This window comes from Musa acuminata, chromosome BXJ3-1 (assembly GCF_036884655.1).
Source record: "Musa acuminata AAA Group cultivar baxijiao chromosome BXJ3-1, Cavendish_Baxijiao_AAA, whole genome shotgun sequence".
Classification (NCBI taxonomy): domain Eukaryota; kingdom Viridiplantae; phylum Streptophyta; class Magnoliopsida; order Zingiberales; family Musaceae; genus Musa; species Musa acuminata.
The window spans coordinates 13,522,531-13,538,935 of NC_088349.1; the positions used below are offsets into that span (position 1 = coordinate 13,522,531).

Sequence of the window (16,405 nt, forward strand, 5' to 3'; positions counted from 1 at the left end):
AAATATTTTCAAGTTAATAGATTAGTTTTTGCTTTCATGGATTTCATTTATAATTATAATTTTTTTGGACCTCAGAATTTTCTAGATCATATTTTACATGGTGTAATAGTAGGTCCAACTAATCTCATATTTCGATCGAATTGGATAGAGCTCTTGCAACTATTGATTGGCTTTTTGTTTTTTCGTATGATATTGTTAAGCATCTCCCCCACATAATTCTCCTCTCCTTATTCTTCTGAATTCGGTTACCAACTCCCCTAAGCATTTATACTACTTCACATTTAATCCCCACTAGCTTGAATACCCTATTGTTTATAATTTGGTTCAAGGCTCTTGGAATCTTTTGGACTCTACTTTTTACTCTATTAAAACCTTCTACCAAGCCCTGTTTGTCCTTGAATTCAAGCTGATTAACCGGAAGAAGAAAGACCTTGGTAATATTAAAAATCAACTTAAGACACCCGACACAATACATTATCTCTCTCCTAAGCTAAAGGAGAATCATTCCCCTCTTTTAAATAAAGATCAAACCAATCTCATCATTCTTAATAGTAAGTTCACGGCTCTTTCAAGATATGTCCACATGAAATAGCTCTCTCGAGCCAAATCCAACTGGCTTAGCGATGTTGATAAAAATACTAGATACTTACATAATATAGCTAGATAGAGGTGTAGGGCTAATCACATCCACCTCATCAACAAGGAAGATGGTTCTTCGGTGGAAAATCTCCCTTCCATATCTATCATCTTCATTGATTGATATTATAACTTTTGAGCCCCCTAGACCTTGCATAGCAACTCGGACACAAATATTTAACCTTCCATTCCGACCATTCCCATCCAATCCCATCTATTTATTACTAACCCCTTCTCCCCCCATAGAAATCCATAAGGACCTTATTGGTATGAGAGAGAGCAAAAGCCATAACTTAGACAATTACACTACTGAGCTCTTCATAAGCTACTAAAGTATTATTCATTCTATTCACCAAGCTTTAATTACTTCTACACTAATATCATCCATTCCCTAGTTTTTATTTCTAGGATCCTTAACCCTTCCAAGGTTACTATTGACTATAGGCCCATCTCCATTAGCAACGTTCTCTATAAGATTATATATAAAGTTCTTACAAATAAACTTAAACCCTATCTCAATTCAATCATTGATCGTAACCAATCTGCATTCATTGCAGTTCGTTTAATCCATGATAAAATTTCTAGTATATATGAACTTTCCCGCTCAATGTATCACTCTAAAGGAAAAGCTCTATTAATTCTGATTAAATTGGATAATTATGATTAAATTGGACTTTACCAAAGCTTTTGATGCTATACTTTGAAAAGTAATCTTGGACTGTTTTGAATGAATGAACCTTCCTCTAAAGTTTACATCCTGGATTCAATCATGCATTTCATATCCTACTTTTTCATGTGTCATTAATAACTTTCCCTCTAGTTAGTTTAAAAGCTCTCATGGAGTGAGGTAGAGAGATTCACTTTCCACTCTTCTCTTTGTTTTGGTCCAATAGAACCTTATCAGAATCCTTGAAGAGTTTATGGCCAACAAAAATATTATTTCCTATGATATTATAAGTTTCAAAATTTCTCATCTCATATTTATAAATGATGTCCTGTTAAGCATCAAGGCTAGTGATACATCCGGTCAAAATCTTATCAAAGCCCTTAACATTTGCTCCTTAATTAGCCTCCAAATTAATAGGAACAAGTCAGTCATCCTCTTTCCTAAATGTTATAATCCTAAAATCAAACACAAGATCTATAACACGTTAGGAATTAAGAAATGCTCTAGACCTCTTAAGTACCTCAATGCATTCATCCATCACTATCGTCTTTCTAATATGTTCCAAGGCTAGCTTATTTAAAAAGTAAATAATCAGCTCAATGGGTGGAATAGAGGGGGTGCTTTCCCAAATCGATAAAGCTATTGTTTTCAACTCGGTCATCAATACTCTCCCTCCGGGTAAAAATTTCTCTTTAATCTCCTGATATTTTGTTTGGAATAGTGATCAAACTCACAACAAGATATCCCTCATAAGTTGGAACTATATTAGCGGTCTCAAAATTAAAGGTGGTCTCGAGATCAAGAACATCAATCTTGTTACGATAATCATATATACCAAAAACTTTTGTCCCTTCCTAATCTAGTATGTCAACTAAGCATCTCCGAACAAAGTATTATTTTATCTATTTCTAATAAATACTTAATTGTAAAACCTCTTCCTCTTGAAAAGAAGATTTTCAATACCCCAAATGAATCCTAAAGCTCTCTCCTCCTTCCATCGGATCAATGATCTTATGATCAACAACCATTGTAACATTAGCCTCCTAGGGCTTCCTATTTGGCCAAGACCTTACCCAAACCATCCTTTCCATTTACTTTCCTTTTGATCCCTTTCATAATTTTTGAATTTGGATTTTATATCCCATAAGAACAGTGACACCCAAAAATATATATAACTTTCTAAAAAAAAATATCTATTTTTGGATATATTGTCCTAATACTATAAAATTATATTTCATTATTTTTTTATAATTTCAAATAAAACTCTGTAAAATATATCTTCTTTTGATTTTTTTTTCTCGGAAAGCACTAAGTTATCATACCAATTTAGTCCCTTTGATTTCTGACTGTATAATTCATAATTACACAAGAAAGAGGACTTTCATTGCTAATAATCTCTAGCTCTTTTAAAAACATAGAAATAATAATTATCTTTTATATCCTTCGTTCACAAATCGAATCTCTACGATATAAAACTTCAACTCTCGCCTATAAAAGGTTTTGCCAAGCCATTCCATCATCCTCTCAGTCCTTCGTATTATTATACTGTGATGGCTGTTATGTCCCAATTCCTGCCTTGCAGGTTCAAGCTTCCTTATCTTGCTTGGACTCCCGAGGTAATATTGTGCTTGCTGGTTGCAAGCACAAGCACCTCCAATTGCACAACCTTCCGGCCGACGTTGTCTAACTGGCTTAACCCTTTGCCACCCTTTGAAGCTCTCAAAGCATCAAAATTTCCAACTCAAAGTCTGCTCAGACTCTAATTTGTCGATGAATATTCTCACTGAAAGCCTCAAGTCTCCCCTGATTACTCTACCCCCTTTGTCTCCGCTGTGCAAATTAACTATTGGTAGACAACCTCCTGCCTCACATACCAACTAATTTAGGTAGACAATATAGTGCCCAAAAAAAACGAGTCCAGTCACCGATCGTAGTATAAGTCGGTTATCACCTTCCTCTGCTGGCACGAACGAACCGCGGAAGATTTGGATTTGTTGCCGGATTACTATCTAGAGCATCTCTCGGGTTAGTTGGGGCGAAAACGCATCCACCAAACTCCACCGCCACCGTGAGCGGAACCCCGCGAATGGTGCAGTCCCACGTTCGTGTCACCTCAGGGCATCTCCATGGAGACGGAAGAATCTGTCGGGCACTCGCCTCACCTACCCGAGCAACGATTGAAGCAGCCGCGTGGGACCTCGTCAGGTCCTGCACAGTCCTGCAGGTGCATGAGACACAGAGAACGGAGACGAGAAGAGACAGACACGAAAGGGGAACGAAGGAAGCTGTGGTGTCTGCTCGCCAAACTTGCCAAAGCATAGTAAGGGAGGAAGAGGAAAGGGAACACTCTCCTGTTCCCACTTCTGGTTTGATTCTTCGTCGTCGGTAACAGATAGCAGCTTTTCTCAAAAGACTAGTCTTTAACCGTACAACAGTAAATTAAAGTGCTTTCCTGGCTTCAATCCCCTCATCGTCCCACTCTGCTGAGCAGAATCTACAGTAGCAACTGTAACCGATAACCCAAATCGGATTCGCATGAATCGTAAGAGAAAAAAGCGATTAAAGATGAGCCTAGGTTTGTATTTTATTCGAATATTAACTTGGAAAGAAGAGATTTTTCGGTGTTTATAGCATCACCTCTGAAAAATTGACCAAACAGCCTCCAAGATGGCGTCTTTGAGCTCCGGGAGGAATTTGATTGGAGAAAGGAGGTCACTTTGACGCGAACTCCGTTGCGACGGAAAGCGCCGAGAGCTCCGCCTCCTCCTCCAATGGAGCTGGAAGGTTGAGGTCTATGAAACAGTCTTTGACGGGCAGCAGGGGACGAGCGGGGATGGCGGCGGCAATGGCTGCGGTGGAGAGACGATGGGATCTTTTGTGGCCGCCGAGGGCCTGGCCGGAGGGGAAAACCCTGTAGCAGTAAGGGCATTCGAAGAGTTTGGGGTCGCGATCGGCGGCATTGGCGTCAGAAGGGTCATCGCTGTGGTTTCGGATTCCGGCAATCGGGATGCATTCCACTCCCGCCCTCTTGCGACTCGCGCGGTGGCCGCCGAGAGCTTGATACGACCGGAAGAACTTCCGGCACGTTCTGCACTGGTACCTCGTCCTCTTCCGCCATGATCTAGCGGTGGCTGTAGGCCGCTTCGCCTCCTCATCTTCCTCCTCCTCGTAATAGAGATCATCCTCTTCGTCCTCATTGGCTTCATCCCAACCGTTGGATCTGTGGCCGTCTACCTCGGACTTGGACCAGGCGTTGCGGGAGAGCAGCATGAGCCAGCGGGCGACGTCCTCCTCGGGGGAGGCGTCGGAGATGGAGCTGACCGGCTCAGCGTCGGCGGATGGATCCTCTCGGAGGCGATTGCGGCTGAACCGCCGTCGAAAGGACGACTCCGCGTCGCTCTCGCCATCCCGGTCGACGGGATAGGACCCGCCGCCTCCCCCCTCCGTGGCGGGGACGGAGAAGGCGAACTTGTGATCGACAAGACTGAAACTTCTCCTGAGGTTCTCCTGGGGGCCGTACGACGCCGCCGCCTCCGGATCCTTGGCCTCCTCCGCCGGGAAGAAGGACGAGGATGCGCACGGCGAGGGGAGGGGTTGCTGAGCCCTCGTGGGACGAGGGACATGGGCGACGTGAGAGCGCATGTGGCCACCGAGGGCGCGGCCGTTGGAGAAGCGCCGGTGGCAGAGTTTGCATCTGTGCCTCTCCATGGCTTCAAAGCTCGGATTTTTGGATCTCTAAACCTCAAAATCTTGCTCTCACTACTGTTCCATCACTTAACTCTAATTTGGTTTCAGGAACTAAAGAGAGAGATGCAGTGTCAATAATCATTCCTCTCTCTAAATCCAACGAGAGGGAGGACGAGGAGGAGGAGAAGGCGAAGGGGGTTGGGGGGAGGTCATAAGGTCATTAAACAAGGCAATAAGATATTAGTAGCAAGTCCGCAGCGTATCATGATCGCTTCGGTGGAAAGAGGAGATGCACCTTCGATGCTTTGATCGATCGGCTGACCGGTCCGAGGCTCGCCATCCGACTCTTGAACCGGTCCATCAAGTAATTCACCCGCCGGTCCAGTTTGGTTCTCTTGAGCTCGCGCTCGGGTTGGGTGACGATTCGTTTCCCTTCTCGTTGCCTGCGCAAGAACCATGGCGGTGACCGCCGACCGGCTCCGAGATTGCGGTGGCCCGAACGCCGCCTAAGGAGACGGCTGGCGTCGTCGGGGAGGCCCAGTGCGTCGAGGATCTCAAGCAAACCATCGCCGCCGCCACCGCCGAATCCGTCTTCAAGGTCGCCGGATCCTTCGCCGAGGGTCACAAAAAAACAGTCACGACCGCCGCCGCAGACTCTGTCTTCCAGTCCGCCGACTCCGCCTTGTCATCGATCGTCTCGGCGTCGTCGGGCATCCTCGAGGAAGCCAAAGTACGTCCTGGTTCTTGCCAATTTTTGCCCCCCTCCTGTCCTTCTATTTTTTTATTATTGTTTCTTGCCAAATTACTTAATAAGATTTTTTACTCTTTCGAGGAAATCCTCTATTTTATTAAGAAAAATCATTCCACCTAATCTGTATAAATAGGAAAGGGTCATGTTAATGTTAATGTTAATGTTAATGTTAATGTATTCAAGCTAAAGCTACTTCAATAAAATTTTTTATTTTTTATTCTTTTCATCACATACCGATGCACCATTTTTTTTTAATTTTAATTTTTTTTATAGTTGCAAGAGATATTAGCAACATAGTAAATATATGATAACTTTTTAATAATATATATATTGTATTAATTGAAATTTTACAGACAAATGAGGTGTGGCTAAGCTTCACATCATATCATTATCCGAGCCATCGCTCTCTTAAACTCGTAGGTAGAAAAAGGAAGATCGGGCATCGATCTTCCTTTTTCTTTTCTTGTTTCTTTCATCACTGGAGAAGTATCATATGACAGGGATCATGAATGCCTTTATTCATAGTTGGTGTACAGGTATCTGATTTAAGTAATTTCTGATGAACAACTGATGGTGACAAATTTGCCACAAGATGAGTATTAGATTCAGATTGGCACATGGCAAAACTTTTTTCTAATCCAAATCAAGACTTACATCTTATCTTTATTTGACAAGCCCCATTGCACATGTAGGGGCATGGGGTCCAGTGTGCACTTTCTTGTACTTCAGTTCTTTTGTCCATCAAAAGTAGGCAGTGGATAGCAGCAATTAAGTTCAGGTAGGATGGACTGTCGATCCAGTGTTCTGCTATGTTACCACGAATGATACAAGATTGTTGTTCCTCACAAAACCAGGAGGATGTCTTATGAACCTATTGGACCTTTTACACACCCATTTTACTTCAAAGCAACAGTCTTGTGATTTTTGGACAACAATCGATCTTAAAAGATGCTTAAAGTTCCAGTTTACTTGTTTAGCAATCTTCTTTAGTGTCTGTGTTTCTTAAACTTGCTATTCAGAAGATTGCTTCTGTCTCTCTTGGCATTTTCCTTTAAAAGTTTGGTTTTACTTTTTGTTGCAAGAGTCAATTTACACATTTATAGAATGGATGATTATGTATAACATACTTGAATGCACAACTGATTTTGTTTGACCCAGAATAAAATTTAATGTAAACTTTTAATTGAAAGATGGATATTTGGAAAATCTTGATCAATATGGCGTTTCAATACCAAATTTTTACTAAGATAAGCTTATAAGACACTCATCACTTGAGGCATGGTTTCAGTAAAATGTTGGGTATAGTTATATTCAGCTGCATTCGATATCTTGTTGTGCTAGTGACCAAATAATTCCAAACTTGTTGTACAGATTTAGCATGATTAAAAAGGTATACACAACTTAGACTTCCATTGCTTGTTTATTTACTTGTATTTCTATAATTCAGTTTGATTTGTGCTATATATGTTTCATAAGATGATATAAGTCACTTCATTATGTAGTTTTTCCGAAGTTCTTGTTCACATTTGCTCAGGCCAAAGTTATTTGGTTTTTCTCTTGTCTTTGCTCGGCAGTGCTCAAGCCAAAGTTAAGGAAATGCAGGATTCAGTGAATGTCATGATGAATGAAAGCAGGAAGTTGGAGGTAACTCCTGTGGTGAAACCTCTGGTTACTTGTGGTACTCTTTTCCAGTCTTTGCTGCGGCAGGGGTTCTATTTAGCCAAGTAGAGCATAAAAGCCTTGCCTTTTCTTTCCATAAGCTTATAAGTAACAACAACTAATTCGTGTTTAATGTTACCTAATTTTTGTTTTCATCTATGATTATTTCTCCAGGATGACTTCTGAAATGTTTGACCATACTTTTGCTTTAAATCTTATAGTTGCTATAGACGTATTTTCAGATACTTGTTTACAATCAGTTTTGTTTAATGCATTCGCAATGAGTCGCTATGTCATCTACCTGGAGCATACATCAAAATAGTTTTTTCTTGTCTGCTGTCGATGTCATTATCACCGTATAATTTGGTGTCATGGTTAGTGTTTACTCGTCTTTAGTGCTAAGGGTTTAGATCTTAGTGTGCATGTATTTTTATTCCTTACCTTGACATTGTATCTTTGAACAAGTGCCACATAATGTCACTTAACATGTCTGGAGATGGATAATTGTGTCCATCTCCTATGGAGGAGATGCACAGGTGTGGATGCTAGGATTGATGCAATTGATTATGTTAGCATGGAAGAGGTGGACGGGCAAACATGGGTCTTTACCAGCTTAGAGGAATGATGTGCTGCTCCTGCCGTCTGCCCCCAGTTCTCCAGTGCTGCTTAACTTCCTCTAATGGCAAAATCTTCATTTGATTAGCCAAATAGACCACAGAGTTGGGAGATCTTCAGCAAAAAAGAATAGCCTGTCATCTCCATTTGTGTTCTCTAAAATTATTATGCATAGACCATTGATCTGTCATTCTCAACTTGCCTCTTCTCCACTTTCAATTTGCCCTTCTACGTTCTGAGTTCCTTTTTGTTGGTTCTTATTGACATGCAAATAACATTCTCTTTCAATGGGAATCATTTTTCATTGCACTGTTGGAATATTTGAAAAGAAATCAACAACAGCACTTTTCATCTCAGTCCTTTCTCCTAGAGTCTGTCATTTCTTTTCTTTCTTCTTTTGTTTTCTGGCTTCTTTCTTGCCAAATTTTCCCAAAAAGCAATCTGTATTTTGCTTTATTCATCCAATAATGAAATCGATTAGACGGGCAACAGAAAAAGCTACATGCATATGCCTTGAAAAACTACATTTTGAACTTTCATTTATATTCTTCAAGTCGTATCATTTGCACTTAAATCTGAATTGCATTCATATGTCAATGTCCTTTTGAACTTTAGTAATATGTCAACAAGATGGTTATGTACCAGTTGGTTCTTGGCTCCTTATCTTGAAGAGCTTATTATTTCATGTTGTTGATAGGAGAGTAAACTCTATTTGTTACAAATTGTTGTTTCTGCACTGATGATCTGAATAATTTTTGTACTTCTATGCTTTGGAATGAGACAAACATGAATATATACTTGGCTTTTACCAGATGGACTGGCCATTTTTCTTCTGCTTCCATTTTGGGTAGGCCTAACGAGTTATGCATTAACCCTGTCGTCAACAGAAATTATTGTGCTAACATATGGAGTCTAATTATCAGTATGATCCTCATATTCTTTGTTGATTTAATCTCCGATTAGATTATTCAAGATTTGTTACAAGTAACATTCTGTACCTTGTTCAGGATAGGGCTCCATAGGCAATAGAAGATAGTAAAAGAGGGCAGAAGAGACTTATGTCTGGCATACTCTTCTTCCCCTTGTTGCTGATTTGCACATGCTTTGCGTTTTTTTTTCTTGTGGTTCATAATTATGGTTATTTTATTTCAGGGAAGAAGGCCGTCTAATTCATAGGCAATTAGATTTTGCTACTCATATCAGAAAAAAAAAAATATCATGTGTAAGTGGTTCTCGTTGTTGCATCAAAGTGGTGGATAAGTTGTACTAACATAACTTTTATATCTTTACCTATGTGCTGATAAACGACTGTTTGATGTTTCTTCAGCCATGAAAGGTCACACTATTGAACTTCCAAAGGCAGATGCTTCTCGGTATCAATCAAAGGTTCGTATTATGCACAATCTCGTGGTTCTTTATGTCATTCTTGAATTGTTTGTTTATCAATTATCATTTTCCTAGAAAAATTCGACTGGCACACATAGAGACATTTCCTTAACACCAAGTTTCATCTTTATGGATGATACACTGACTCATCAGGTTTGAGAACTCCAAATGAGATATGTGATTTGTGCTGCCGACACTGGTTGGAGCATATTAAATACTTTCTTAAACGTGAGATGAGAGAGGTCTGTTGTAAGATGATGGTCTCATAGGGAGTCATTCTGCTAGGAGTTGCAATCTAATCTAAGGTTAAAACCTTTTGGAAGCCAGAGAAAAGATGGGATAAGTGTTGGCATAGAACAATGCATTTGCACATGCATAAATTTGAAGGAATCGAAATTGAACTCTGATATATACCTTTTAGTTCTAGAGAAGGTAAAAGGTTGGAGGAAACTCTCAGTTTAACCTTGATTTCACTTTGCAGTCTCGGATTGTTGTCTTATTTAATTAAACTGCATATTTTCTGACATTGGATTAATTACATTATATGTATATCGGGTAGAAATGGATTATGCAACAAGAAGTCAATTGAACATGTAATACCATGTTTAGTCCTTCATCGGAATTGGGGTAAGAGTTAACCTACTTGGGTTAGATGAATCTATTATTATTAATTTGAACCTAAACATTTTGAGCCAGTGATTTATACCCAGAGTCAATAAGTTACCTCATATGGGGGCCAAGGAGGTATGTCATAATTGTAAAGTGGTTTTGATTCTGGACTATGTTTGTTCTTAACAAGAACGATAAACTCTTGAATGGGGAAGATTATAATCCCCCGGCTTAATCTTGACAACAAAGGCAAGTGAAGATGGAACATAAAGATGAATGGAATTGCAAGAGCCGATGGTTTGGGCTCAACAAGTTTATGGCCAACATTTCTAACGAAAAGTTATTTACGTTCTTGATGCAGGTTTCTGCCATACATATCAAGCAAGAAAAGAGAGCTCTTAATAGTGCCCTCTACATGATCCATTAATCATGGAATGCTGTACACTCTTATTTATGTTGACGAGTGATTTCTGCACTTGTTCTCATGCTGCCACATACAAGAATCTCACACCATACACAGGTAGGCTCAGACTGATGCAGTTGAGGCTGTGGCAGCTTAAGAGGGCACATAGAGCCAATGTATATTCCTTCCCAGCATCCACAATGCAAGCAGAAATGGGTAGCCTATTCTGTTAATGGAGTTAAACATCCTGTCTTCAGAAAATAAGTGCATTTATTCCTCTAAATCCATCATTTTCCAGCAATCAATTCCAGTCAGCAGAAGTGTTGCCTAGAGATCACCAGAATTGGATATAGATGATCACCAGAATTAGAAGGTTTAGCCTAAGTTACATCAACCTGTCAGTACTGTGATCTATCAAAAACTACATGTGATCAAGGAAAACAGATCCATAGAACAACTATAAGCAAAGATGAGACCACCAATTCAAAGAACAGTGAAGGCATGGCTGTTAATACCCAGTGACAGAGCACGGCAACTCCGAGAAGTCGAGCTCAGGGTCGAGGCTGGGCATTGGGCTGTGAAGAGGGAACAGAGACCCGCTTGAATGGTTGGATATATTTTAATGTATTTATATTATTAATGTTCTGATGGTGATATGATTGAGATGTCATTTTATAGACTTGAATGATTTGGGTCTCTTCGCCATTTATCGTTTGTATATAATCTTTAAAATATAATAATATGTTGATTTGCGTGTCAGGCATTATACAGTGGATTAAAATGAGCTAATAACATGAGAACCCTGATATATATTGATCATCTTGTATCCAAATTAGAAGAATCCAGCATCAACTTTGCACCTACCTGGTTGATGAGACATGCATGCTTGCCACCATTGTTGTTGGTCCCCTGACTCCTCACTGCAAAGGCCCTGAACATGGTGACCATTTCAAGAGCAGCTCCATTTTTATAGCCATCCTCAGATTTCCACAACTGAGTTGGTCGTCACTGACAACGTGACCAGCTTCCTTCATGGGGCTGATGGCGAAGGCTACCAGCACGCCAAATCTAAACGTCAAAGCCTCTGAATAGAGCTGAGAAAAGCAATATACGTAAGTGACAGAGAGAGAGAGAGAGAGAGAGAGAGAGTGTGTGTGTGTGTGTGTGTGTGTGTGACATTAACTCCTCAACCATGGGGAGCGTTTGGTTGTGTTTCCTTCCATCCAACCAAGAAGTCGCCCTCTCGCATGTCGATGCCAGCTTTGTAATGTCTACAGTCCTTTGACAGGGAAGGCTGAAGAAAGAACCCATAAGAAAGCCATAGTCCACCACACAACTTTGAAGAGGAGGAGGCACACATGCCATTTTGACTCTACCATTCCATAAGAGTTTGCTGATTGGATTAGCGTTTAATCTTTTCTGCTTCTCCTGCTGCAGCTTACATCATTGTTCTGATGGTAGACCTGCAGAGGAAAAGCAGCTTTGTTCTTCTGCTTCTGAAGTCCCAAAAGCTGCACACCGGAGAAGAACATTTATAAGACGAGTTCACCATCGATTTGCGAGCTCCAAACCGTATTCAGAAGGAGCAGGAGGAGGAAGAGAAGAAGATAGAGATGGGTTGTTTTCCTTCTGAAATTTCCATTAAATTGGATTCATTCAGCCAGGATGTGACCGCCATGGAAGTACTCCTCCCGTCTTCCTCATCGAAACCCTCTCTCATCATGTCATACAGACCCCACCAACCACCCCAGCATTAGCCTAATAGAAAACCATGCATGCATGGCTAGAGAATAAGCAGCTGTCCCGTTCTGCTCTGCCACCATATATATATATATATATATATATATATATATATAATATGCTGCGATTTGGATACAGGATTTGCACACATAAGACCCAAATTTCCATGTCATGGCAACAGTGACAGGCCTCAATTGTCTATAAGAAGAAAACAAAGGTCCTGCCATACAACAATGAACACCTTTGGTCTTACTCGACATGATGGGGGCTCAGCAGCGGCACACAGCTATAGGAAATCAAACCCTAAGGCAGAAAGAAAAAGGGGGAGATATTACCGATGTCTTGAACCCTGTGTTGATGGAGGAGAAAGTAGGAAAGTGGCAGTGGGTAGGATAAAGTACAGTTATAATTTCTGCATGATAGGTTTATCATACACCCCATGATTATTCACCTGCTAAAACTAGTTAGTACTGCTAATTTATACTTCCAAACGGGTGTTGACCTCAAAAAAGACATCAAGCCATGCAACTTGGGAGAAGAGAGGAGGCCATCAGGATCGAAGGCGTTGGAAGAAGAGGCTCGAGTCATGTAGGTCTTCCTCCTCTTGATCGAGTTGGTGCAGCCGTTGGATGTCTCCTTCCCTTTCTTCGTCTTCTCCCTCCTCTTCACCGCCTCCCTGATCGTCATCCTCCTCGTCGTTATTATCCTCACTGACACGAGGCTCGAGAGGGCCCTCTGCAGCAGTTCCGCCACCACCACCACCAGCCTGATCGCTGTCGTCCCCTCTGCTGTTGAAATCGAATCCTAAAGCGGCCATATCGGAGAACCTGAAGCTTTGGTGATCCGCCGGCACCACGATCGCGTCGAGCAGCTCAGAGTTGTCCTTTCGTTGGCCCTCATTGGCGCCAGAAGCAGCAGCAATAGTGCTCACATTTGTTGCATCAGGGGAAGAGGTGGAAGTGATAGGATTGGTGTTGAGAGACTTGGAGTAAAGCTGGTCCAGCTGTTGGAAGTAAGGGCAGGTCTTGGAGTGCTGCGGTCGCTTCTTCCCCCTTTCTTTGGTCTTCCTGAAGTACTTGTTGATGTTCTCCCACTTCTCCTTGCACCGTTTGGAACTCCGGTGATAGCCCATTGTGGCCATCGTGGCGCTCACCTCCTCCCATAGTGGGCCCTTGAGCCCCGGCTCCTGGAACCTCGACTCCAGCCCGCTCCGGACACGGATCAGTGCCTGCACCTCCGCTTTCGGCCATCTACTTGTGTTGAAGGACATCTTAGAGCTACCTGGATCGCCATTGTTGAAGGTGTCGGAGGAGGGTTCGATCTGGAGATTGTTGGGGGTATTGGTGTGGTCCTCCTTGTCGGCGTCAGTGTCGGGCATGTGGGACGGGAATGGGAGGTTGCAAGGGAGATTGAGGCTCTCGCCGGTGAACTTCTCGATGAAGGAGATGATGGCGGCCTCGCGTGAGGAGGCAAGAGCGCGTTCTTGGGCTCTTGTGGCAGCCTCGCGGCTGGACTTCGCCACCTGCTGCTTCCTCCACGCCTCCTCGCGGCTGATCCTCTGCTGCTCCCTCCTCTCCATCACGTCCAAGAATTGCCTGTGGAGGCCCTCCTGGTGGTCCATGAGCTGCTTCACGAGGTCCTCAAAGAAGGCAGCCACCGAGCTCAGCTGCCGCTGCCGCCACTTCCTCCTCCGCCTTCCGCTTCCCTTAGACAACTTTTTGGCCGTCGCCTCCTCTTCCTCATCGGCTGCAGGTGGCCCCGGGGCGGCGACGGTGGTGGCATGCAAGAGAGGGGCCTCATCACCAGTGAGGGCGGAACCTGAGCCCGTCTGATTGGCTCCACCCCCAGGCTTGTTGTAGATGGCCTCGAGCTCACTAAAGATCTTGTAGTTGCTGCCACCGGCGACTTGTACATCTTCTGTCTCGTCCACCTCTTTGTTCTTCCTGCAGTGCTTGCTATTTGAGGTCTCGGCCTCCTTATCCTTGCACCTCTTGTGGTTCCTGTTGATGTAGTCCAGATCCAGTGGCCTCCTGCAGTTGTTCCAACATAAGTAGAGAGCTTAGGAATGTGTCCAAATGATATGAAGGATATCTTTCTAGTCGCACTTTTAAGCTTCTTTTCCCCTTTCCATCAGTCTTAGGAATCATCAGCTAGTCTTTTCTTATCATTTCTCTTTGATGTATAGGTTTCCTTCCCTTCAACCTAATTAGGGCTGAACTGATAGCTCTTAGAGTGCTAAACTAAGTTTGCATGCGAGAGGAGACCTAACAAGGACTGCCATACAGCAATTACCATGATAGCTCTTTGATGGAAGACTCGTCCTCTCTCTGCCAGTGGTGGAGACGACTCTCACTTCCATCATCTCCCTGCAAAATGGAGTCATTGTCATTGATCCCCTCCCGGTTGCCGCCGCCGCTGCTGTCGTTCACAGACAGCTTGAAGCTCATCGCCGCCGTCAGAAATGATGGCCCTCCGCCGCTGCTGCTGCCGGGGATGATTCTTGTTGGCGACGAGGAGTTTTCCGGAGCCGGCTCATGATCCAGGCCCAGCTGGTGCTGTGGAATGAGCTGCCTTGGTTCCAGGTACTGCTGCTGAGGGTGGAAGAGCTGGAACTGGTGGGCGGGGTGATGGAAGAGCTGCTGGGTGATGGAGACGGAGTGGAAGTGGGAGAAGTGGGGAGGCAGCGGCGGCGACGCCTGTGGTTGCGGCTGGTGAGGTTGAGGGAGGGGATGGTACTTCAGGGGGTGAAGGGCCGCGGAGTGGATGTCGGTGGTGGGGGTGTCGACGGCGCCTGCCCCGACAGTTGTGGGGTTCGCCGAGGAGATGGAGAAGAGCGAGGAGCCGCAGCTGTCCACCATGAATTTTTGGATCTCAGACACTCCTCCATAGCCTGACTGCATCTTCTCTCTCTCTCTCTCTCTCTCTTCCTTCACTCTATTCTTGTTACTCTTTTCTCTCCATCACTTGCTTCTTTTCTCGTGGGTCAATAGGGAACGCTCCTCTTTCCATGAGAACACCTTCAGATCTGCAGGATGTCGAGCTGCACTTCTGCTCGTGTGCTGTTGTCTCTCTCCGTCTCTCTCTCTCTCTCGGGTGGAAAGGCAATAGCAACACTCGAAAAGGAAATCACAAAGGACTTGACTTGAGCTTCCTCGAAAGGTAGGCCAGGGAAACCTAAAAACCCTTGAGGAGGAGGAGATGGAGGAGGAGGAGGAGGTCGTCCTACCTCTCCTCTCTCTCTCTCTCTCTCTCTCTTTCACTGCAACAGTTGCTGCAGCTGCTGCAGAGGCTATTGGGAGGAGAGAGAGTGTGTGTGAGCCGAGTGGTAGATAGAAAGCTTAAAGCGATGGTACTGGGGGTGACGTCAGCCTGAAGAAAAGGATGAGCATCTCGGTCCAGGCGGCATTACTCGATGGTCCTGCCACCACCCACGTGCCATGCACGTTCCTAAGGGCAGAACCGTGAATTCAAAATGTTCAGCTTACCTACGTACGTAGTTTACCTACGGGAATTGGATCACAGTAAGTAATTTATTGGGAGAAGCTATCTTAATTCCCTATAAATCTAGCAATGTACGAGTAATCTATATTTTAGTTGCACAATACCTCCGGATTTTGATCCAATACATGTCTAGTTTTATGTCAAATGTTGGACGTCGAATATAAAAATTTTAGATCGAGACTTCCGTAAAAAAAAAATAATAATAATAATAAATAAAGATTCGATGATTTAAAAATAAATAATAATAATAAATCTTTTTCAGATGATCAGATGTTGAATTAAAATGAGTTAATCCGTGAAATATTTACCATATTATTAATGCATAAATAATCATATTATTTAAATAATTAATGAAATAAGTTCTGAATCAAGAGAAGATGGGCCACGTGTCAACACAGGATGAGGTGGAGAATGATGGGTTGCGTCCGATGGTCCTCTTTGACTCGGAAAACGATGGGTAGGTGGAGTATTCTACCTACGAGTTTAAGAGAGCGATGGCTCAAATAATGATATGATGTGAAGCTTAGCCACACCTCATTTGTCTGTAAAATTTCAATTAATACAATATATATATTATTAAAAAGTTATCATATATTTGCTATGTTGCTAATCTCTTGCAATGAAAAGAATAAAAGATAAAAAGTTTTATTGAAGTAGTTTTAGCTTGAATACATTTACATGTCCCTCTCCTATTTATACAGATTAGACGAGAAGATTTTTCTTAACAGAATAGAGGATTTCCTTCAACAGA

General features: G+C 42.7%; 2 protein-coding genes across 2 annotated transcripts; both read right to left on the reverse strand.

Annotated features, from left to right (window-relative positions):
- Nucleotides 1-2,792: 2,792 nt before the first annotated feature.
- LOC103996280 (zinc finger protein ZAT1-like) lies at nt 2,793-5,222 on the reverse strand. Its single transcript, XM_009417171.3, has one exon. The coding sequence runs from the start codon at nt 5,009-5,011 to the stop codon at nt 4,016-4,018; it is 996 nt and encodes a 331-aa protein (XP_009415446.2). The 5' UTR covers nt 5,012-5,222; the 3' UTR covers nt 2,793-4,015.
- A 7,092-nt stretch (nt 5,223-12,314) lies between these two features.
- On the reverse strand, nt 12,315-15,463 carry LOC103996262 (trihelix transcription factor DF1). Its single transcript, XM_009417150.3, has 2 exons — nt 14,446-15,463; nt 12,315-14,183 (listed from the first exon to the last, which is right to left on the reverse strand). The coding sequence occupies exons 1-2, from the start codon at nt 15,051-15,053 to the stop codon at nt 12,704-12,706; spliced, it is 2,088 nt and encodes a 695-aa protein (XP_009415425.2). The 5' UTR covers nt 15,054-15,463; the 3' UTR covers nt 12,315-12,703.
- Nucleotides 15,464-16,405: the final 942 nt, after the last annotated feature.